At 40.4% G+C, this 24946-nt stretch overlaps 2 protein-coding genes across 5 annotated transcripts; one reads left to right on the plus strand and one right to left on the minus strand.

The window, feature by feature from the left end:
* Positions 1 to 4287: 4287 nt before the first annotated feature.
* On the minus strand, positions 4288 to 19094 carry narf (nuclear prelamin A recognition factor). Of its 3 annotated transcripts, none has more exons than XM_035997190.1 (12): positions 18579 to 19094; positions 17944 to 18016; positions 17748 to 17813; positions 16044 to 16172; positions 15811 to 15943; positions 14388 to 14522; positions 12687 to 12805; positions 9721 to 9850; positions 8171 to 8243; positions 7159 to 7296; positions 6874 to 7031; positions 4288 to 6054 (listed from the first exon to the last, which is right to left on the minus strand). In XM_035997190.1, exons 2-12 carry the CDS (start codon positions 17998 to 18000, stop codon positions 5813 to 5815), a joined length of 1380 nt encoding a protein of 459 aa, XP_035853083.1. In that variant the 5' UTR covers positions 18001 to 18016; positions 18579 to 19094; the 3' UTR covers positions 4288 to 5812. The 3 variants fall into 3 exon arrangements, with proteins under 3 accessions (XP_035853083.1, XP_031164507.1, XP_035853082.1); XM_031308647.2 differs by having other exon boundaries at positions 18730 to 19093; XM_035997189.1 differs by lacking the exon at positions 18579 to 19094 and having other exon boundaries at positions 17944 to 18542.
* Positions 19095 to 19356: 262 nt separating this feature from the next.
* On the plus strand, positions 19357 to 24614 carry LOC116056529 (cytochrome b-245 chaperone 1 homolog). 2 transcript variants are annotated; one of them, XM_035997191.1, is made up of 6 exons: positions 19357 to 19547; positions 21207 to 21294; positions 21808 to 21849; positions 22002 to 22172; positions 22292 to 22436; positions 23980 to 24064. In XM_035997191.1, the coding sequence occupies exons 2-6, from the start codon at positions 21207 to 21209 to the stop codon at positions 24047 to 24049; spliced, it is 516 nt and encodes a 171-aa protein (XP_035853084.1). In that variant the 5' UTR covers positions 19357 to 19547; the 3' UTR covers positions 24050 to 24064. The 2 variants fall into 2 exon arrangements, with proteins under 2 accessions (XP_035853084.1, XP_031164511.1); XM_031308651.2 differs by lacking the exon at positions 23980 to 24064 and adding an exon at positions 24172 to 24614 and having other exon boundaries at positions 19368 to 19547.
* Positions 24615 to 24946: the final 332 nt, after the last annotated feature.

The raw sequence follows: 24946 nt of genomic DNA on the forward strand, positions 1-24946 counted from the left end.
TTTCATCATTGACAGTATTACAGTTCATACTCCAGCTTTTCTAACAATGTATTTTAGCTCTTCACTTATTTAGGTAATGCAGTTTAGCTTCCAACTCTGACAATTTTCCTGATATTTCAGCAGTGCATTTGAGCTTTCATAGCTCATATTTCTGCATTTGTGAGTCATTATCAATTAGAAAATATACTCAGACCTCACAATGTTTTACATATTTTCCAATCCTTAAAATTTCCCCTTTTTAAAAAAATATATATAGCAATTTGTTTTCTTTTTTCTTTTATGACACATGCTCTTGGATTGGGAGACCCAGGTTCGAAGCCCACTTTGAGCCGTGTTACATCTGACATATATAGCAATTGGAAGTTGCTTTGGATAAAAGTGTAAGCTAAATGAGATGTAACGTAATGTTGTGATAATCTTTATAGCATGACACAGCACTTTTCACCAGACATAAAAAAATTATATATTATCTGTCTTTTCTCACACACAGAGGCATGCACACACACACACACACACACACACACACACACACACACACACACACACACACACAAAGACACAAACACAAACACACACACACACACCCACACACACACACACACAGACACACACACACAGACACGCACACACACACATGCTGGCACACACACACACACACACACACATATGCAGACACACACACACACACAGCCACACACAGCCACACACACACACACACACACACACACACACACACACACTCACACAGACATATAATATAAAAGTTACTTTAAAGACCTCAGACTTTCATTGTTTCAGTAAACTTTAGATATAAACTAACAATCCATATTTAGGTAATTTCGATGCCTTAACACCATCGTATACTATGTTTTTTTTAACATCCTTGTCATTAATGCATTTCATTTTTTGTTTTCAATGCAATGTTGTTCACCCCGCTTCTTTTCAAGCAACATATTTCACATATATTCTCTTACATCTGTTACACAAACACAGACATACACACACACACACACACACACACACACTGTATTTATTTAGCTTATTCTTGCTTTTTTCTTTCTGTCTTGTATTTTCAGTTTTTCTTGTTAGGTTTTTTTTGCTTTTGAGAAAAGAACAACTTCATCCGATGTTTAATGTGAATAAAATAGCCTTGAACCGCCTACTTACTAGCTACATTCCTGTCACTACCCGATGCGAGTCCTGACGTACAGCAGGCAGTGGACCAAACCACTATGATTCAAGGGAGGGGGGACTCAAAATGTTTCTAAACTTAAAAAGCATATTTTGGGGTTTCTATTGTTTTAATACTTACAGATATTTTAAGAATACGACATTATGTTATTTACAATACACAGCATTGTTTTTAATGATATTTCTATGGGGGGACAACCCTTAGACAGAAAACCCCCTGGGATTTACGCCTTTGATCTCATCTCAGCTAGATTGATGCTTTTTCGTTCTATGCAGTGTTTAATGTCTGATAATAATACAAAGTATTTCTTCTTTCAGCCTTTTCAGGCAATTCATTTCAACTTTCATCTTTGACAGTATTACAGTTTAGCTTCTGGTTTTTCTAACAATGTATTGTAGCTCTTCACTTATACTATATAGAAAATATACTCAGACCTCACAATGTTCTACATCTTTTGTCATTATTCAACTTTTGAAGCCAACAGTTCAGTTTAGCATAAGCTTTTAACTTTTTAATGAAATTCATACGTATTAAAACGATTTCCACTTTTTCAACTATTCTCACTACTTCAACTTCTTCTTACTGATTTAAGCTATTCAACCAGTTTAGCTTTAGCAATTCAGCTATTCAGCATTCCCACGCATTTTCCGCAGGAAATGCATTTTCTAGTTTTTATTGTTTCTTATTTTGGTTCTTGCAACACATTTCAAAAAAAGTTGGAACAGTAAAGCATTTACCACTTTGTAATGTTGCCATTCCTTTTCACAACACTTAAGACGTTTAGGGACTGACGACACCAAGTGATGAAGTGTTTCAGGTGTAATTTTGTCCCATTCTTGCTGCAAACAAGTCTTAAGGTGGGCAACAGTACGGGGTCTTCGTTGTCGCATTTTGCACTTCAAAATGCGCCACACATTCTCTATTGGAGACAGGTCGGGACTGCAGGCAGGCCAGTCAAGTACCCGTATCCTCTTCCTCCGCAGCCAGGACTTTGTAATGTGTGCAGAATGTGGTTTTGCATCTTGTTGAAATATGCATGGACGTCCCTGGAAAACAGGTCTTCTTGAAGGCAGCATATTGTGCTCCAAAATCTCTATGTACTTTTCAGCATTAATGGTGCCACCACAGACGTGCAAGTTACCTTTGCCAAGGGCACTGACACAACCCCATACCATGACAGACCCTGGCTTTTGGACTTGTTGCTGGTAACAGTCTGGATGATCCTTTTCTTCTTTGGCCCGGAGCACACGGCGTCCATTTCTCCCAAAAAATACCTGAAATACTGATTCATCTGACCACAGTACACGTTCCCACTGTGTGATGGTCCATCCCAGATGCCTCTGAGCCCAGAGAAGTCGACGGCGCTTCTGGACACTGTTAACATAGGGCTTCCTTTTGGCACAGTACAGTTTTAACTGGCATTTGTGGATCTAACTACGTATTGTGGTACTTGACAAAGGTTTGCCAAAGTAGTCCTGAGCCCATGTGGTGATATCGCTTATAGATGAATGACGATTTTTGATGCAGTGCCGCCTGAGGGATTGGAGATCACGGTTGTTCAGCTTAGGCTTGCGCCCTTGTCCTTTCCGCACTGAAATTCCTCCACATTCCTTGAATCTTTTAATTATGTTATGCACTGTTGAAGGTGAAATAAGCAAATGTCTTCCTATCTTTCTTTGAGGAACATTGTTTTTAAACATTTCAATAATTTTCTCACGTATTTGTTGGCAAACTGGCAATCCTCAGCCCATCTTTGCTCCTAAAGGACTAGACCTTTCTTGGATGCTGCTTTTGTACCAAATCATAATTACAATCATCTGTTGACATCACCTGTTTCAAATCACATCATTATTTAACCAATTTACCTGATTACTAGCCCTAAATTGCTCCTGTTCCAACCTTTTTTGGAATGTGTTGCAGGTCTGAATGACAGGAAAGGATGTATATTTACAAATGAAATTAAGTTGACCAGACAAAACATGAAATATTTTGTGTTCACATTGTCTGCAATGAAATACATGTCAAAGTACATTTAGAAATCACTACTTTCTTTTTTTCTTTGTGTTTTCCATACTGTCCCAACTTTTTCTGATTTGGGGTTGTAAAAAAAAAATGCCTGCCAACTTTCAGGTGATGCCATCAACAAGTCTCTTCACCCTCTCCGGTTCATCTAGACTTTCTCTGCGTAACACGACAGTTCCGTAAGCAACCAGACCAGTTTTTATGCCAAGCTAAGCTTATCCACTCCTGGCTCCAGCTCCGCTCTTAACACGCACCCTCTCCAAAATGTTGACCTATTCCTTTCAATTTTTCTTTTTATTATTGTGTGTGAACCCTTAGTAAATTGCTTCTTTTGTCCGACCAGCAATCCAAAATCCCAAGATATTCAATCACCAATGATAGAAAAAAAGAGATGCAGCATATGCTTACATTTGAGAAGCTGGAACCGGCATGTTCACCAATTTTTAATTTAAAAAAAATGCTAACACTTTACTTGAAGGTATCTACATAAGTGGGCAGTAGTGGCCTAAAGGTTAGAGATGCGAGCTTGTGACCGGGAGGTCATCGGTTCAATCCACAGACCGCCAGGATAAAATCTGGGTGGGGAAAGTGAAAGAACAGCGCTTGTCCCTTCCTCATCACCACCACTGAGGTGCCCTTGAGCAAGGCACTTAACCCCAACCACTCCAGTGGAGCTGCTCAGTGGCCAGCAGATCAGACTGTGGTTGTATTGGGCAGCTTCCAGCAAATCCACCATCCTGCAAAAGAGAGGCTGCCTCTCAGAGAACCTCACCTGAATAAATAAAGGTTAAAAAAAAAAAAATATATATATATATATATATATATATATATATATATATATAAAAAGAGTGACATGACACTGTCGTGACTCATAAACCCTAACTTGTCATGACAAAAAACTAATGACACTTACTGACAGAAGCGTTATATTCTAAACTTTTATAACTTGTTTCTAATGTTTATGACACGTTCATGACAGTGTCATGTCATTCTTATGTAGATACATTCAAGTAAAGTGTAACCAAAAAATGTATAGCAAATTGATTATTAAAATGGTTAATTCAGTGTTTTCGATCAATGAACTGATTGATTGTTTTAGCGCTACACACACTGTACACATACAGCACCTTTGAAGGTTTAATCCAGTCAAAAGACAAAAACAAATGTACTCACTTACGTCTAGTCGTATTGAGATATGTAAATAGTTTTGGATCATTTTGCTAAGGTTGTATCCAAATACAATGAAAATTTGCTGGACCATCCGCAGACCTCTATTTCAGACGTTTTCATTAGAACTTTAACATTAAAAACTCTTAAGTGTGTTTTGTGGATTACCAGCAGGCAGCGGCGTTTAAATCTTTGAACTCTACAGGAGGCAGAGGCCGTTCAGTGAACAATGACATCATCCACAGAGGCATTTAAATGAGACTTTGTTTGTCAGAATATTTTAGCGCCCAACATGTGACGTATGATGTATGTTTGACCGTGTCAAACAAGGAACAAAAACAACATATAACTTAAAAATACTAGGTTGTGGAATGGGAACAAAGTGATAATACAAATCAAATCCTCTTGTACCATTAAAAAAAAATAATGACCGTGATTCTTCACTGGGACGGATTGACCAAACACTGGGCTGGTAGTTCACACATAAGCAAATACTAACTTAGTGTTATTGAAAAGGCCTTTAAGCTCTTGAAACCACAGCAGCTTCATTGACTGTTAGGATAAGACCATCCCACTGTTGCATAGTTATTATTGATGTGTATGAGAACACGTGGTCTTGTCTTCCAGCAAGGAACAGTGGGGACAACTTCAACACAAAGTACAACAAACATCTTTCATGATTGGACAGTTTAGATTCGGAATACATTAGACTCCTCAAATGAACATTCAGTTATGCACAGGTTCAGTTCACGAGTTTCAGTTGTGTCAAAAGCTTCTTATATGTTTGTGATCCGGCGGAATTTCCGGCAGCACCGGGGCAATCCCCGAAGTGGAACGTCGTGAATATAGACTAGGTGAGTGAGACATGAAGTAGTTTTGAATAGTAAACTTGCGGTGCTTTCTCCGCTCTGCTCTGAAGCAGCGCCAAGAGCAGGGGGAGGGGTTAGACGGAGCCCTAAATCTTGCTCGTTTTTCACCATTACCAACCCTGCCTTTAAGATGACACAAGTAGTTCCACTTGCTACAGACCTCCTCATTTCTCACAACAGCTCGCAGATCAAGCCACCACCTGATCCTGTACCTATTTTTTTGTTAACTATTAGCCACAGCTTAGTGACATCACTGCTTCGCTCCGCATATAATGTAGACCTGTGTGCTTTTCTGGAATCTGGATCTTCATTTCTCCTCAGCCTCAGGGTTTGGCACAGGGGATCCACCAGTGTTAAATAGACAGACATCACCCCCCTGTGGCTTAACGGAAGAACTGCACCAATTGATACTGGGGGGGGGGGGGGGGTCCGAAGTGCAGCCTGGCCCTTGGCTTGTCCTTCATGTAGCCAGCATGAATGATGAGATGGTCCAAGCAGAATCAGAATCAACCAGAGACAACCCCCCCCATCATGTCTTCAAAGTAAAACAGGCTGTTTCCCCTCACCACTGCATGTGTGGGGGCTGTGTGTGGATCGGACTTCTGTACTGGGTGTGCAGGAGTGTGCCGGCCTGCGGGGAGTCCTGGCCCTGCAGCCAGTCCTGATAGAGGGTGTGCAGGGTGGGGTTGACCTCCGGGAGACGGACCGGCAGGCTGCTGTAGGCCTCCTCCATCTGCTGGACCAGGGCTTTATCCAGCCGGCCTTCCGCGTCGCTGGCTGCCTGACCGCGGCCGCTCAAGCACCCTGCGACAGGGAGACACAAAGAAGGGATTACACCAGCACGTCCCAAGTGAAAGTTGCAGGGTTCATACACATTTTAACCAATACTTTTCCATGACTTTTTCATGACTATGTATTCCTGAAAATGTCAGTTGACATTATACAATAAGAATAAAAATCAGTGTTAAAGTTTGCCCTCAGAGGTTTAACAATAAAATGAATGACATTGGTTCATAGTGGGATTCGTAATATCGCGCCCCGAATATAACAGTGAGGTTAGGACGACGGGAAATACATTTATTAATCACATATTATTATGCTGTGTTAAAAAAAAAAATTCCATGACTTTTCCAAAACTTTCTGGGTCTTTTTATGTTTCCAAAACCTTTCCAGGCCTGGAATTTGCATTTTTTTAAATTCCATAACTTTTCCAGGTTTTTTCAAAACGTATGAACCCTGAAGTTAGTAATGGCAGGATTCAATTTTAAAACAATATTTGTTTTTAAATCATGTTGGTAGTTGTCGTGTTAGAAAATATCACATTAGACTTGAAAAAGAGAAATCCTGCACTCTGTTCTTGCTACAGCTTATAAAACGTATTACTACTTATTAAAGAAACTAAGGTTTCGGCCCCTCTGGACCTTCGTCAAGACTATTTTCCAACAATGATCTTAAACAGATAATGCTCCGCCCCTTCTGTATAGCTGGGTGCAGGACAATGTCAATTTCATATCCATTTCAATAATACATATATCAACTTTATATCAATTTAGTAACATTTAGTGGCTCCACAACTTCCACTTATTGCAAAATTATTTACAAAATAGTTAATTGTGGTGTTACCTCCTGGGCAGGACAGCACCTCCACCAGTTGGTAAGGCACACGCCCCTTCCTCATTCGGTGAACCAGAGTCTGGATGTTCCTGAAGCCGTAAACAGCAGCAAACTGCAGCAGAGTTTCCCCGTCCCGCTCCAGAGTCACTTCCTGGAAGTCCCGGTTCCTACAAAATCCAACACGGTAAACAGAAGGAGAGTTTTCAGACAAAGAAATTGTAATTGATGTCCACGTCTAAACGTTGCATGGACGCTACAGTATATCCCAGCAGAATAAGTCACAGTGTCTCCCACCTGAGGGTCTTGTATGTGATCTCATGGACGTCCAGACCAAAGAGCTCTTTGGCAGCATGTTTGAAGACGTGTTCCAGGAAGCCTTCAGAACCTCGGCCCTCGTGCCTCACCAGCGCCGCGCCTCCAGTCTCTCCCAGCCTGCAGTGACAATAACGCCTCCGCTGTCAACGGCTTCCACAACGACTCAGCAAGATATGCAATTGTGAGTTGGATGCTATTTTAAACAATTGTACGGCAGAAGTCATCATCATGTGCAGTAGCAAAGATTATGATGAGGGACTGGACATTCAGAACATTCATTCAGCAGCAAACATAGATTTGCTATGTTAAGATATAGTGGAGTAATGGCATCCCTGCGTGCGTGTTGTAATCTGAGCTTCTCTGTTCTTTGTTTTGACAGCCGGCCCGGCCGCACGTGCATGTGAGTCATCTGGCCGCAAAGAAACTTTGCCTAAATTGACTCAAATTTATTTTCACGTATTGGGGAACAGTCTGTGAGAGCCATGTAGAGGCAATCCCAGCCCGCTGTTTTAGCAATTTTGAAAGGAGCAATGACAATAGTATGTTCATAATATCTTTTTGTAGTCAAACATAAGTCTAAGCTTTACTGTACTACTTGGATAATAGCACAGTACCAATCACAGCACCTGTATACACTAACAATTGGCCTGTGTGAAAGAATATCAAGAGTGACTGAAAACCAGAGTCAAATTATTTGAATGTTAAAACCAACTTGGTCTATATAGTTGATAGTGACTGAGAGTGGAATTAATATAATTATTAATTATTACGCCATTTAGAATATTGTTTCTCTGTAGTTACTTATCCCAACTTGCTAACTGCATCCTCTTTTGACTTGCCCAATAGCACCCTGTCCAATGTTATTATTGAGTTTGAAAAAATTCTGGTAGTATGTTTTTTTATTATTATTATTATTATTATTATTATTATTATTATCATCTTTTTCTCACCAAAGATAACTGATAGGATGACAACTAGTCCAACTACTCACACATGGTCCAGTGGAACTGAGTCCAGCTCCTCCACTGAAACCTTCCTCTGCTCCATCAGGTAAAAGATCTCCCCTGAAACATCAAACATCACGGTTACAATTTTGGATAACCTATGTCGGATTGCAGGGACCTAGGTTCCATTCTGCCCAAGATTATTTGTTCTAGGGGATGGATCCATCCTAAGTGGAATAGCTGGGTCCAAACTAGTTTAATGATAGCCAGACAGTTTCTTTTAAGAGGATGGAGGAATGAAGGGGTGACGTCAATTCAGGAGTGGGCTTGTGAGATGGCTAGGGTGGCGGCGTTTTGAAAGAGGTCATATAAACCAAATATTTGCCAGGTTGGATGTCTATACTAAGAAATGGGAACGCTGCATGAGCCTTCTGGAGGGCTTCTAAGAAGCTTTGTGCTGGGGAGAGACGTGTATGATGGGCTATGCTGTTTGCTGTATTTGGTTTATCGTGTGTGTCTATTTTTTGTTATTATGCTGTTGTGTGGTCTTAAATATTGTAGTTTATGTGTCATCTTTTCTTGATTTTTGTCTGGGTGGGTGGTGATGACGGGGGTATTTTCATGTTTCAAATTGTATGTTTTGTTAAAATAATAAAAATAAAAATGTTAATCATAAAAAGTGAAAAAAATCACTGTTACCGTTTGTTGCTGTTATTATCAATTATCAATTATCAACTACTACAGCAACTACTAATTGCGTTCTCAACAACTCGGAAGCTGAAGCTGGGAATAACGTCACACCTGAGTTAAATGCGTTCCATTTACAAGTCAGATTTTCGTTGTTTTCATTAGCTCTAGCCAGGTTAGCTACTGTTAGCAATGCCAGTTTATAACAACGGCATTACGCTGTTTTCTGTGCATACCAACAGCGTAACAACATGTCCACAGATAGAAGATGGACAGCGCTGCGTGTACGACTGATTTAGGGAGACACAAATAGGACAGCTTTCACAACTGTTGATGCAGCCATGTTGGATTTTTAGCTCGGGGTACTCGGTGGTTGTCTGAGTTCCGAGCTCGGAAATCCGAGGTGTTTCAGACTTTGACCTCAGAAAATCCAACTTCCGAGTACAAATGGAATACACTATAAAATAATTGTCTTGCCTAATGTGCAGGATTTGTGTGATCCCTTGTGTATTATGTAGTGTGGTGTACATGCAAATAGAATTATGCATGTTTACAGTTGATCTCTACTTTTAAACTATCCAATACAATGAAAAATGCAATAAAAAAAGATAATTTAAAAACAACTTGCATGGGGTTTTCATGTCCGCACCCAATGTGAGGTACCAAACAAGGTGCATTGTGAGGTGTGAGGTGTGAGCTGCTGCCTGTCTCAAATGCATCTTGACACAAACAGATCTCAAGTCTCAGCAGGACAGAATTAAAGGGGATGTGAAACCTGTTGGCCTGGTGATGTGTATAATGTGTACATTTGCATTTAGCTTCAGTGTCAAATTTAACAAGCTCCTCATAAGCACGTGCAAATATGATTTGGCCCCAGGCAGTGCTGTGCGTAATATTAAGAAGAGTGAACCTGAGGTGAGGACACAGTCCACATCTCTGGTCTCCAGCAGGCTGTTGTAAAACTCCTCTCTGACAGCCTCCAGCTTCTTATCAAAGCAGGGAGCCACAAACACGTGGTAGACTTTCTCTGGACTCAGCTTCTGCTCGGAGACAAGGCACACGGAAAAACAACACATCACATATCAATTGTTTTGTGCCGAACGTGGTGTATGATGCATTTTACACAACACAATTTTCTATAGGCTCAGAGTGCCTTAGTTTTCTTTTCACTGATCTAAATAACAGAACATCTGTTATACCATTACTGTTATACAGTCATACCACTGCATTGGGAGTGGTGTGTTATGAATATTCCACTGACAGTGTTCATTTTTAACTATTGTATCACAACCTGTGACAGCCAGTTGGAAAACAAATCGTGTCCCCTTTATTTAGTTAACATCTGGACAGGACAGAGTTACACTACTGTACAACTTCCATCCTTATTTTAAGTGATATTGGACTCAGTATTTCCCCTTGAGATTTCTGTTCTGCATTCAGTAGATGTGGGGCTGCTGGCTCTCAGTAATAACCTGACATTTTACAGATCTGAAATAACAAATTTCTTTTACGTGAAGGTTCATGAATGTATTGGTACAGCTCACTATTTTTCAATTTGCCCCACCTGTTTTGATCTGTAACCTCCAGCTTTTACCGATACTGACACGTAACACACTAACAACAACTGTAAAAGGTTAATTTTAGGGCTGTCAAAATAACGCGTTAATTTCGATTAATTAATCTGAGAAAAAATAACGCGTTAAAAAAAATAACGCAGATTAATCCATTCCATATTGAACTTTGACCCAGAGCCGTTCTAGCCAACATTTGACTGTAAAATGAAGGAGGGAGACGAGAATGTGCTGCCTGGATCGTTAATTGGAACATTTACTTATACAAATCTTCTTCCTGAATAGGGTTTGGTACCGAAATCCGGTGCTAATACGGCACAGGTGCCTTCACGACCTGTATCTACCGGACCGAATAGCAACGCCGATTTCGGCGCCTCATTTCGGTGCCACTGATATGTCTGCGCTTCTCTCTGATGCTCTGAAACAGACGTTAGAGGCAACAGAAACATCGCTGCACGTGATGCTAGTTAACACTATACTCGACAGCAGCTAACGTTAGCCTACCGCTGCTAGTAGCTGGATTAAACACGGTTAAAATGCTGACAGCTAACGCTAAACGGTGTAAAGTGTGACTGTATTTTACTGTAGAGGATTCAACACTGGGATATAACATAGAGGTCGACCGATTAATCGGCCGATTTTTGGCAATTTTTTACATAATCGGCATCGGCCAATATCAAGCCGATAAATAAGCAGGCGCATCTGCGGGCAGCCTAGTGTTAAAAACATGAATAGGCGACATTTTTTACAGCGTACCCAGACCAGCTGCCTCCAGCCCCTCCCCTCTTTAATTCTTGCGCAGTGTGTCTCTCGCGCAGCCACTTCAAGTTCAGACGCTACCGTTAGCAGTAGCATGTTGCTGGTGTTCTTGCCTTGGGATTATCTGTACTAATAAAACCGTACAAAACACCGCGGGCACACCGCTGTGGAAGCTCCCCGAATGTCATTTATCAGAGTCTAGTTGTTACCCCTGTCCGTGGCTGTCTCATCCACTCCTATAACGGAGCTAACCGCTAACGGAGCTAATCGTTGCTAACAGAGCCTTCAGTTCTCCGTGCCTGTAGGCTATCCATTAACTGCATCTATGGACTTGAGCACGACTAAAACCCTTAATTTTATTAAATTGGCTGGATGAGTTTTAAATTACAACTAAGAGTTGTTTGAATGACAGAAATGTGCTCAGATAAGATCCTAATGAGGTCAACAACTTTGGATAGCCCTAGCCTTATGTGATTCAACAGGAGTTAGGAGGAAGTAGTGTTTTGATTAATAATAACATGTCACTTTCTGTGAAGCAGATTTGTATTCTCAGAAGTTTAATAAATGCTGATAAGTGCACTAAACTTTTTTTTTTTTTCATTGAAAGGTTTATTTGACAAAGTTTATTTTCTTCTTACCTGTTTTGTTTATTTAATATATTTTTCATACATTATTTATACAATATAGGCTACAGTATGTTTTTACATTATACATTTTTAATTGAAGTATAGGCTACAAGTGTAGATTGGTGAAGTGTTCAATAAATGTTTTTGTTGAGAAATTCTGGGTATATTAGTGTTACATTTTATCTTTCAAATAGAGGTTTAAAAACAAGCACATATCGGCCAAAATAAATCGGCAGCATTAATCGGCAATCGGCTGACCCTGATTTCTAAAGATCGGCATCGGCCAGAGAAAACCTGTATCGGTCGACCTCTAATATAACAGTCTGCAGCTGCTGTTGTCGGTAAAACACAGACAGTTCAAAGAAACTGGTAACCTACAGTCTCGTGGTGCATTCAAAGTTGTTGTTAAATGGGGAGGGGGTGTGTCTAACTGCGTGTCAATCACTGCTCATGCACACACATTCATTCTCCCTTGTGGGGGGAGGAGCTTATGATACCGTTTTGGGCTTTAGCAGAAAAGGGGGGAGGGACTGAGAAGTTGTCGATGTTCAAATTTTTTGGCTAAGTCCTGGATCTTCGCAATCCTACCTATGGCACCTTTAAACGCAAAGGATCTTACTCTTTCACAAAAAGGTCTATCTCCGTTGGGATCCTTTCTATAATGTTGTTGGACACAGATTAATAATCTGAGCATGTCAGTGGCAAAACAAGCACTTTTAGAGAACGTAAATTGAAGGTGCGAAATTGCCGGTTAACGTTACATTGTAGATTGTTTCGCTTGCTTGATACTAGACCAAGTTCACAGACTGTCTGACCATCAGTCACGTAGACACAAAAACTTAGGAAAATAGGGTCCAGGTTGAACAAAAGTGTTGCCATGTGCAATGTGTAACCTTACCATCGACAAACTAAATGCTCACCTGCTGTTTAGAGAAGTAGTCTTTGACCAGACAGCCCATGATCTGCTGAGGAGACCTGGCTGTGCAGATATGAGGGGTGACCAAACTGCCCAGGACACGCTCTGAATAGCGGATCCACCCTATAAACACACACAAGCACATACACACAAGTACACAAACATTGTTAAAATAACCCTTGGCCGTCTGCACTTCGGGATCAAATGTTCCTCATTTGCAAATATTATTACTGGATGAACCGTCAACCATCAACAAACCATAATTGAGCTGAAACCATTGGTCAATTAATTGATTAGTTAATTCACAGAAAATTAATAGTCAACAATGTTGTTAGTTGATTAATCATCAAGTCATTTATAAGCAAAACCAATCAAAGATGCCAAGACTTTTCTGCCTTCAGCTTCTCAATTATGAGGATGTACTGCCTTTCTCTGCTTTATATCATTATAAATGTAATATATACTTGGCTTTTGACTTGTTAGTTGGGACAAAAGAAGACATATTGGTTCTGGAAAAATGTGATGGGCATTTTTAACGGTTTCCTGACAATGTAAAGACTAAATAATTAGTCAGAAAACTAATCAACAGATTAATTAATAATGAAAATAATTGTCCGTTGCGTGTGTCCCTCCAATAATGGCAGACTCCTGTATATGTGTATATGTATATGTGTGTGTGTGTGTGTGTGTGTGTGTGTGTGTGTGTGTATATATATATATATATATATATATATATATATATATATATATATATATATGCACACTACTGGGTGAGCTAGAAGTCGCCCCAGATTCCTGGAAAATGAATGAAGTAATTTTCTAATGATCCTACTTCCCCAGCAATGTCCTCGTCTGGAGTTGAACAATGCCACACTTCATGACCAGTGGCAACCCTTCAAACTGAATAAATGGAAGTCTTTGCATTTGTTCCTGAGGAAAAACCATTCCTATCTCTGAGGAAGGGAGTGGTGAAAGAAGAGCTTTCTATCTTCCCCGACCAGCACACCATTGCTATCTCTACTTCTTAAAGGAGCTCCCCTTAATCAGCACACAGCATGCAAATTAACAGCCAGGAGCCCGAGGAGCAACAGGAGGAAGAGGCAAAAAAGTTGAAAATTGAGGCAAATATTAAGAGGCCAGTTCCGTTTGCTAGAAAACCAGCTGACAGGTAGGGATGGGTATCGAGAACGGGTACTATATTGGTACCGGTTCCGGACAGGTCAGTGCCGAAGTATCGATAAGCTCCAAGACAAATGATACTGCTAACGGTTTTTATGTAACGCCGCCAGGCGTCCCGTCGGGTCTAAGCATCTGTGAAGGATTTTTAAACTAAAACGTGATAGGCTACACAACAAGTAATGAACTCCTTTGAGGAATAACTCCGTGCATATGTATGTATAATGTAAGCAAGTGAGTGGTACAGACAGAGAGAAAAAGAGAGAGCGCATGTGTGAAGGTGAGTGTGAAGTTAGCAGTTAGCTGTGAATGTAGCAGTGCAGTGTTTGTGTGAGAGACAGCAGTTGAATATTTTTATGTCTTTATTTATTCCACCAAATTATAGATGGTAGTATTGATGAGAGTATCGATAATTATCGAGCAGTACCGATAAATTCCTAACGATACCCATCCCTGACAGGTGGGGAATAAATGAGTGCCGAGGGAGAGGAGAATTAGAGAAAAGGGGTGAGGAGGAAGGGAGCTTTACCTGGGCAGGAGGAGGTGAACATGGGCAAGGCGTTGGAGTCGTGGTGCCTCCTGCGAAACCTCTGAATAAACTCCTTCTGACTCTCTAAGATGCTGAAGCCTGCTGCCAGAGTGGTGTCGAACACATACTGCACTCCTGCAGGGAAAAGCCAGAGAGATGAGAACAGAGACAGTGGCACAGGGAGAGAATGTCGAGCATTTATGATAGATGCCAATGAGTGGGTGGAAGCTTCTACACACCAGTCATGAGGAAATGTCTTTAATGGTTTCAGGAAGCTACATGTTTGACTTTGTAAAGGGATTTTTTTTTTTAAATTGTATCTTTATTTGGGATGGGCAAGTAAATACACCAGCATAGCAACATTAGTAGAAATAAAAACTTCGGGAGGAGCCAGTCCAACGTGACGCGTTCGTCCATTCAGCTGCAGCCATCGCGGTTGTAGACTATTTCTTTCCTTGTCATTGGTCAGTGAAGAGAAACTGGTGTCAAGCTCACAAGCGTGCAATGCTGGGAAGCGGGGCAATCCCATCCGTGAAAAGAACGCGTATATGGACACACGCACACGCCCGCCCGCTGCAGGAGTTGAATTGTGTTGAACTTTTCCCTACGCGAGCGACGCGCAGTGCAAATCAATGAACGCGAGACGGATTCTTGCTTGTTTGTGAGTTCCCTAATATATTAAACTGTTTTCTAAACAGTTATCAGAACATAGACAGCGGGGCTTTTGCTTGTCAGAGCATCGGCACAAGACTGGATTTATCGGGTAACGTCAGTAATTATGACTATGCTAATTTAGCTAACTCTAGCTATCAACAATAACAGTCCGTGGTTAGGAAAGACTAGGATTACCACCATTTGCTATAAATCGACCTGTGATTAGGGATATCTGATACCACAGTCAGCTAATCTCACTCGGTGTCTACCGGCAGGGATACAGTAGTGTACAGAATCCCCATGGTTACCACACACTGACTGCCTGCCGTTTAATCGCGTAGCATTGTCGTTCACATGAGGAGCGTAGTAGACTACGCAGCCGAAGTGTCGCTCCCCGTGTGAAAAGCCCTTAATGTTTTTTTTAAACGCAAAGTAGGAATTACAATAATAATAAAAAAAAGAACTAGACTAACTAAAGCTGCCAAAATAAACCTATTTCTGCTTGAATAACTACTGCTTGAAGCTAATTAACTAAAACATTATGAGGCACAACATGTGAAAGAACAAAGTAACAATCATCCTAGATCTGATCTGGATAAATCCTACAGTGGACATGCAGAGAAATAATTCATCATTTCACAGGGGAAAAAAATATATAACAATACCTCAATTAACTACATAAAAAAACACTTTATTACTGTGTAGATTTTACAAGTTGTTTTGTATTGTGACAGATAAACAGCGATATATATGAATCCCACTCGCTCACCTAAACTCTTGAGGAAGGCACAGAGTTTGTGGGCAGCCTCAGTGATGTCCAGGCCAAACTTGACAGCAAAGAAAGGCAGAGACTGTGGACACACCGACGCTACCAGTACCTTGTGCTTCGACACGTCACACTTCTGACAGGGACAAAGAAACAGTGGGGACAATGTAGGGCATTGCTCAAACAAGACAACTTCCTTGACTTTCTCAGGTTTCAGGTTTGGTTGCGCATTCTACCTTATTGAGTGCCAGAACCCGCTCCACTTCCTCCAGACTCTGCTGGGAGATCTTTAGGCTCTCCTCCTCTGATAGACAGCCATCACAGGACAGGCAGGCACTCAGCAGCAACTGGGATCCTTCATGCTCCTTATGGGGGGAAAAAAGAGGAGTGTGTTAGGGGGAGGGATTTAACCCTTGTGTTGTCTTCCATTCGACCATGCATCGTCCTCCAGGGTCAAAACTTGAAATTCACTTTTTCCTCTTTTGGCCCTTTTTTTCAATGTTTTTGGCACTTTTTTGATGTTTAACACTGACTTTTCACTACCATGTATAAACACCACTAACACAAACTCATTACTAGATTTACACTTATTTTTGGAATTCATGGTCAATAAACCTCATTAATAGGAAATTGTACCTAATTCTTGAGTTAAAAAGCAGAAATTATGATTTATTTTATGAATCACAGAATGGCATATGTCATCGTTCCGTCAAGATACGGTTAGAACAAATTCATTTTTTTTTTCAAATGCTACAAAATTGAATAAAACACACAAAATTCAATGAAAGTATAGATTTTTGTTGTACTTGCGGAGCACGTTGTATGGAATGATCCATGTTACTTTTGGGTAATCAAAATTAGGTAGTTAAAAAGAAACCCATATTTCTGATATAGAGATTTAAACAACGGGTCAAATTTGACCCGAAGACAACACAAGGGTTAAATGATTTCTATCGGAAAGGGGTACTCCAGTGATTTACTTCCATACATACTTCCATAAAGAGTCCACTCCTTACAAGAGATATATTTTAAAAATAGAATGGCCAAAGCAACTGAGATGGAGATATCTTGACTGTTAGCAGGGTCCAAAATGAACACTCGCCAAGCGCCAAATGCGGGTACATTTTACATTTGGTGAGGAAATGTCAGAGGGCTATCGGCCACAAGGCGGGGAAATGTTTGTACCAAAATAGTGATGTTTTTCAGTCTTCGTTTTGGTGAAGTTGCAGCTACTTTCTTCTCTTCCTTGGCTGTTTGCACATCAGAGTTTTTCAATACACACACACACACACACACACACACACACACACACACACACACACACACACTTACTTACCTCAGGCTAATTAATTAGCCAGTATGTGGCAATTTTTGGCAGGAGTTAGCCAGCCTTCAAAAAGAAAGCCCGATGAAAACAGAGAACAAACCAGCAGGACTCCCCAACCACAAGGTTTCATGACATATGTTACAAAAAACCCCTGCAAGTTAATATTTTGGCCAGTTAAAAATATGCTTGCCTGGTGGGGTTTTTTCATTAACCTGCCAACTTGGCTATTAGGTTTAAAAATTAATTTCGGACACTGACTGTTCCTACACTTTACATAATGCAACTTGATACCATCTTTGCTTCCATGCCTGGTGAATGCACAAATGGTTTGAACTGCAAACAGTTGTAAAGAAGTTTTTTTTTTTTACAAACTGGAGCGTTAAAATAACCTGGGGGGTATTTTCCAGCCTTTACAAAGCTCGTCCCTAGCATCACATGACATTATACAACTGTTTTCACAGTCTAAGTAATACTCATCGTGACGAGAAGCCTAATATGATTAAAATAAACTGTATGAAATAGGTGGAGTACCCATTTAATAAACAACCAGTAGAGGATCGCCTAAGCCAGATCAACCGATTATACATTAAACCTGGGAGTTAACAGCCATTACCTGTCCGTTGACTTTATCTCTCTCCTGGTGGGAGTTGGCACCTTCATCACTCTGTTTCTTGTTGCACTGTGTGGAAGATCAATAAATATTAAATTCATGATTGACAGCAAGACAACATTTTGTTCAGAATCAGCATGTATAAGACTATAAGACAAGATTTATAAAGCAATGCAGTGATACTGATCCAGAAGTGTACCTGTTTGGTGCAGTTCTCACACTTCTCGTTTCGCTTCGGCACATTGACCTCTGACATTTTCCTTGGTGGTTATCTGTAAATTGAGGTTAATATAGATCACAGCACCATTAGCTTCTCATTGTTGATCATTTCCTCACAGCTTGTTCCTCCTGAAGCTCTGGCATGATGACTGTGTCTGCAGCCTGCTGCTGTGTGATGTGATGTCAACTCCACCCTTCTCTGACTGTCCCGCTATCCTATCACAGGCAGCCCTCTTATCATAAACACAACAGCTCTGTAATGGTGGGAAACTGGCAATGAACACAAACTAGTATCCTGTAATTACATTTAAATGTCTCGTGTTAATTGTATACACAGTGCCAACAAAAACAGCCACAAAAGCTATTAAAATACATTACACACAGGAGCTATCATCCTGTGAAAACCCTCATATATTATGAATACAACATGTCACACTCCCATGATGTAAAATACGAAAAATGCTGATTCTGGGGCGGGGGGGGGGGATATTTTATTATAGCTCGTGCTCACTTCAGCCCCGACTAACGTTAGTTCAAAACCAGTGTTGAAAACATTAATCATTTGTGACGTTAGCTAATTAGCTAGCTACGTCAAATTGTATGTAGCTAGCTAACTTAAACTGCGTTACGCGATTCATGCTATTGCGTTACAGCTCTTTTTTGGATGATAGGTAACGTTAACGTCAATAGTCACTGTGTTTGTTTAACTGTGTGTTGGTTTAGCAGTGTGGCAGGCCCTGTGCTAACATTGCAAGGTCGAACTCACCGGACGGTTTCTATTTCACTGCTCTTTCAGACAAAGGGATACAAAAAAAATGCAGAGGACAGTCAGAAGAGCAGCACTGGTATATATATACAAAAGGACAGCAGCGCTGATACAGCACAGCAGGTGAACTCAGCAGTTAGCTACTCAGCACTCTTTTACTTTCAAGTCAAGTCGTCTGTGAACGGTGTCACCGCCACTGTTCGCTTAAACCTGCGTGGTTATTTCATAATACCGGTAACGTTATACAAACTAGCTAGTGCTTTCAAAGGCGTCAGGGCTTCTAACTAGTATTCAAGCCAGTCATGTCTATGTACGTCCGACTCCATTGTGTACGGTACCCCGGTGTATCCAGGACGCATGCGCAAACGTAATACTGATCTGCTCCGGAAGCGGGTTTTTTTTTGCCGAAATTGCCTGTTGAAGGCATGGGTGGGGACCAGAGCAGGGCCGTTTATTAGCAGAAACCGCAAAAAAGAGACGAAAATGGTCAAAAGAGTTAAACGATTAAGACTACTTCGTTACGAAACGGGAAAAAAAATTCCATTGTGTTGCAGGAAAACGAAAGGCATGCGTAGTAGAAAGAATACACAGCCACATTCTTTCCCCAAATTGTTGCATTTAGATCTTTTATTTTGAAGGCGGCGAGAAAGTGAACCTGTCCAATCAGAGCAGACGGATCCAGGAAGGAAGTATCCCCCATGCAGAACAGTTGTTGCAATAATTTCAAAAGAACTTCCTTATAATTCAGTGCATGTGTTTCCTCGTACAAATGCTTAATCTGCAAGGCGAAACATTACAGAAAGAAAAAAGAGTTTAAGGTAAGCGATACAAAATGTATTGTAGTTGGTATCTTTATACAGTTCTGGTGAGACAGTGATGTGTGGGGAATTCTTTTCCATCATACCATCATCAGCAGGAGCATCTTTTTTGTCTTGTTGGGTTTTCAGATCGAATTAAAGGGTCTGTTCACCCAAAACGAAAACATGTTGAATGTTTTCTCTCTATACCTCTTGTGATATGAAGCCATGCAGTTTGGGTTTCATGTGCTGAGATATTTAGACATCCACCTCTGAGACGTCTTCCCCCGCCCGAATACTGTGGAAGTGGTTTGACTTTTGGAAATGTCAAAACAGCAATGTGTCTCTCCAGTAACAATAGTTGCTCCTGTTTGGGACTATTTCTTCAGGTAGAAAAGAGTTCCAATAGTAGGGGTGGAGGAAAAAATCGATACAGCATAGTATCGCGATATTTTTCGTGGCAATACTGTATCGATACACAGACGCCAAGTATTGATCTTTTATGATATATGTGTTGGTCAGTCTGTCTGCTTGACACTCCAATAGAATTGAAGTGAGATGAACAAACAGAGAAATGTATCTTTTTAGATAAAACAGATGTTGACAAAATTTTCCTTTGGGGACATCATTTGAAATTGGGAAAAATTTGAAGTTGGAAAAAAGGTAATACATTGCAATATATCGCAGAATATTACAATATGTTTAAAATCGCAATAATATCGTATCGTGACAAAAGTATCGTGATTATATCGTATCGTGAGGCCTCTGGTGATTCCCACCCCTATCCAGTAATAATTGTGCTTGTCAGCAACATGTCGGGTTTATCCTGTGTAACTGGGACATTGTTTCTGGACAGACCATGGCTGGATCAACCTGCAAGTAACGCCCACTCTCTGTGCATTGTATAGGCCTTAAATTTTTTCTAAGGTAGAACCCTGCCTGGGCCCAGTTCAATTTGATTAAACCCATTTAGAAATATGCAACAAACAAGCTCAAAACTGAAATAATGAAGATCTTAAAAGTAGATTTAGGCGCATTTGAGGCTCTGCCTTAAAATGTCTCCTCAAGACTCCCCAGTGATGAAACAGAACCCACATTAAGGCAATGAGTATGCCATTTATTGTGCTTTAATGGTGCATATTTTTTAACAACAGTCTTTTTATGGTAGACATTTTATTACGTCATATTAGGAAAAGCGTGTAAAAAAATAAAAATGCTGAACGGTGGATTACTGGTACACTAAATTACAATAGAGTCATTGTTAGTGTTATTAGAAACCCATGTTTTTCCTACTAATAATGGATGAGCAAGGCCTATTTCAGTACTATTTAATTTAAGAAAAAAAACGGAATATACAGCAAAATACATTAAATTTATGCATTTTGACCTTCTATTTTCGAAGGCGGAGTGAAAATGACCCCCCCCCCCCCAATCCTAATGTCTTAAAATGCCTCTTCAGAGCAGGGCCTCAAGTTATGGTAATAAAGCAATTAGTGCTATTAGAAACTCCTGTAGCTCCTATAACAAATCAAACATCTGCTGTGAAAAAAAGGCCTATTGAAATAGCACAAACATATACATTAAGGCTGGAGCGTTTAGGGTCCCTGGAGTATAGTTTAGGCTTAGAATAGGCTTTTTGTATATATGAAGTATAATATTGATATTTTTGCCTCTATTCAGATGGGATACATGACAGTAGAGGAGCACAGCTCCACCCTGCTCCACCTGAAGAGATCACCGGGCATTCGTTCCTGGTCTCTTCTTGTCGGTAAGTGTTCATACAATCTGTACAATCAAATATAAAATACACATCCCAAACTAAGCCGTCCACTATCCCCTCAATATGTTCAAACTCTGTTATTAAATTCCTTAAATGATTAAATGATTCCTTGCACTATTGGACTATTGGACTTATTAGCACTACCACCATGACACACACTCTCATAGAGCACCTTACCATAGAGCATCTTACCTGCCCTGTCACTGCAAGCGTCTCATGCTTATACAGTACATCCCTTAGTACATTCATGTGGATTTATTATTGTGTTATTATTAGTATATCTTTTTTTATTGTCCATATTATTCATGTGGATTTGTTTGTTATTTGTTATTTTATCATCATGTTATGATGTATGTCTATGCTGTGTGTGATGTCTTTAAGCTACTGGGCCCTTGAATTTCCCCTTGGGGATCAGTAAAGTATCTATCTATCTCTCTAAAACATCTCCTCTGCTCTCTGTCTGTATTGTCTCTAAGAATAAGCCTCTCATTTTAATTGCAGGTATAGCTTCTGTTGGGCTGGCAGCTGCCTACTACAGCTCAGGTACACAAACTGGATTTACCTAATCTGTCGATCAATTTGCAACTTCCGATTTACATAAATTTACACATTAACTTTCCACATTTGCTTACCGCAACTCACACCGCTTTCCATTCTTATTTTATTTCATTTTATGTGTTGTGTGCATCACGCAGACAGCATCTTGTGGAAGCTTTTCTACGTGACCGGCTGTCTGTTTGTAGCCATGCAGAACATGGAGGAATGGGAGGAGGCTGTGTTTGACAAAACCAAGAACCTGATTGAGCTCAAGACGTTTAGCTTGTACGCTCTAGTCCTGACGTTGTGGAAGAAGGGTCAGGAGAGAGGTCAGTAACACCAGAGAGCAGGTTACTCTGTACAATAGTATCCACTGGCTGTTTGACAGTGGAGAATCATAGATTTTAATTAATTTATTTATTTATTTTTTTCCATTTCTCTCTCTCAGTTGTGTTGGATCTGACACAGCTGTGTGACATCTGCGTCCAGGAAGAGAAGGTTCGCTATTTGGGGAAGGGCTACGTGCTGATGCTGCGGCTGGCTGCCGGCTTCTCCTACCCCCTGACTCAGAGTGCCACACTGGGGGGACGCAGGTAGGTCTGCTGCTAACAGCTCTAACACATGAAAGTTATCATTCTTAAGATTTTAGTTATTTCGCATCCAGCACCACAGTCCTGAATTTACTCTGTCATAACTAGGGCTGGGTACCAAATGCAATCCTTTTTAGGCACGGACTGAATTGCCTCTGAAGTATCTGGTATGGAAAAAATGCCTCGTCATTCAATACCTAAGGAGTAAATTTCATCACCGTCAGTGAGCCAATAAGCATGCAGCATGCTTCTACCAAGATCTAATAATGCTTGTGATTGGCTGTCTAACGTTACACGTCGTAGAGGCAGTCGGGAAAAACTGAGACAGGGCTCTAGTAAGAGCTGAAAAATAAATAAAAAGGTTTGTGCCGGGGCACTGGGGTAGCTCACCTGGTAGAGGTTTACTCCTCGACGCAGCGACCCCGGGTTCGACTCCGACCTGCATGCCATTCCCCCTCTCTCTCCCCTTTCAAGTCTAAGCTGTCCTTTATAAAATAAAGGCCTAAAATGTCCCAAAAAATAATCTTAAAAAAAAAAAAAAAAAGATTTGTGCCGGAGTGTTGCAATTTATTTTAGTTTTATAAAATTGGTACCGAAAAAAGTATCGTTTAGGAACTGGTATGGAAGTCACATATCGGTACCGGTATCGAACATTTTTGAACGATACCCATTCCTAGTAATAACCATTCAATGTATTTGCATTTTATAATTGCCCATCTATGAAGATGGGGCCTCTTCTCCTACGTAATGTGGAAAACAACATTCGATCATGCGTTTAATATTATGCAATGACGTTGCCAATTGTCCTCTTTATTAAAACATGAAGTGATGAATTCTTTCAGAGCATGGTGCGTTTGCCTGCGTAGTAAACCAATACAGAAGTTACTCTCCTTCTGTTGCATTTCTTGTTTTGCTGTCGCCAGTGTCTGGGACCTCTATTATTAAAATTATAAAGAAATATTTTATCGTTAACAATGCGTCAAATTATGAATGTAATGTAAAAAGTATCTCTCATAACAAACCCACAGATAAACCACCTAGCTCTTCAGTTCAGCCTCTTCGAATTCATGGTTTTTACTATTTTATTTCACTCTCTCACAGCTCTCATTAGCCTTGTTTTTGTTTTTTTGTCAGTCAAAAAGCTCTAATAAACCCACTGTACACTACCTGCCCCGCACTAAACAACATAGTGGCGCGTTTAGCAGATAAAGAGTTATTTTTTTAGAAGTTGGTGGAGACCAAAATAGAGCTAAAAGGAGTGTGAATATTGAACATTCGTCAGGTGGCCTGATGAAAGATAGCTAGCTAGACTATCTGTCCAATCTGAGTTTTCTGTTAAAAAACGACTAAAACAACCTTTGAATGTACACGTTGCACCAAAACAAGTTCCTTCCCGAGGCTATTTTGCAGAGGCACTGTACCTGCGTCCGGTGCTTAGCACCGCCCAAGACAATTGTGAATAGTTTTAAAGAAACGCCAATAAACCAGAGCACGTTTTTCTCCCATCCCGGAATGCTATGTGGACTCACCAGACCCTCTTAAGCAGCGCTGTGGAGGAAGGTCTGACAAAGCGAGACTATCAGTTGTTACTTATTGTCAGATTTTTTTTTAAATGATTATTAAAGCCAAACGATATTTGGAAGAAAAAAAGCTAAACTAATGTGCTTTGTATAACTAACTAACACAAGATAATGCATTATATCCCTGTTCTCTTTCTCTTCTGTCTGCTACCTGTCAGTGATGTGGAGGCGTTGGCTGCATTGCTGAAGCGCTTCCTGGGGCTGGAGGAGCTGCAGCAACGCAGGCAGCAGGACGAAGAGGCAGAGTACGGAGAGGAGGAAGATTCTTTGGACAACAGCAGCGATTCAGATGATCAAGCAGACAAACTCTGATCTCCGTGTGACTTGCAACCTTCATTCATTTAGGGGCATTATGGTATTGCTTTGGCATTACAGAGGGTGCCTATTATTAGTGAAGCCTTCACTACATGTTATACTTTCAGCATTTGCATGAAACACCAAGAAGATAGCCTCTTTCAGTTTCTCCTCACAGACTTCCTTCATCATATATTTTTTTTTTGTATGTCAGATGGGGTTATGGCAGCCTCGGGAGGCTATAGTAAAATGTTTTTTTTATTTAATTTTCATGTGAACTGGGATGAAGAAATCATCCAATTAAATGTTTTGTCATGCAAATATTTCATGGTTTAGTTAAAGATTTCTACAACAGTTCCAGGGAATATGGAAAAAGAGACTTGTACTGTAAATGCAGCCCACTGGTAATAAATACCATGCCTTAGCTTTTTTAATTACTATTTTGGGAATACACTCCAGATTACAGATTTACAGTGCCTTCCTACTAATAAGTGTTTGTGTTTAGGTCAATGGAAAGTGCTTTCCCCAGTTTTTTTGGACCACCCAGTCGATAATCACTTTTGGCATGTTTATTCATACCCAGTCCGCAATCCGGATGAATGCATGTGCAAACTGCAATTAAGCATGAATGATTTTTCA

The sequence above is a fragment of the Sander lucioperca genome, chromosome 22 (genome assembly GCF_008315115.2).
Source record: "Sander lucioperca isolate FBNREF2018 chromosome 22, SLUC_FBN_1.2, whole genome shotgun sequence".
Lineage (NCBI taxonomy): Eukaryota > Metazoa > Chordata > Actinopteri > Perciformes > Percidae > Sander > Sander lucioperca.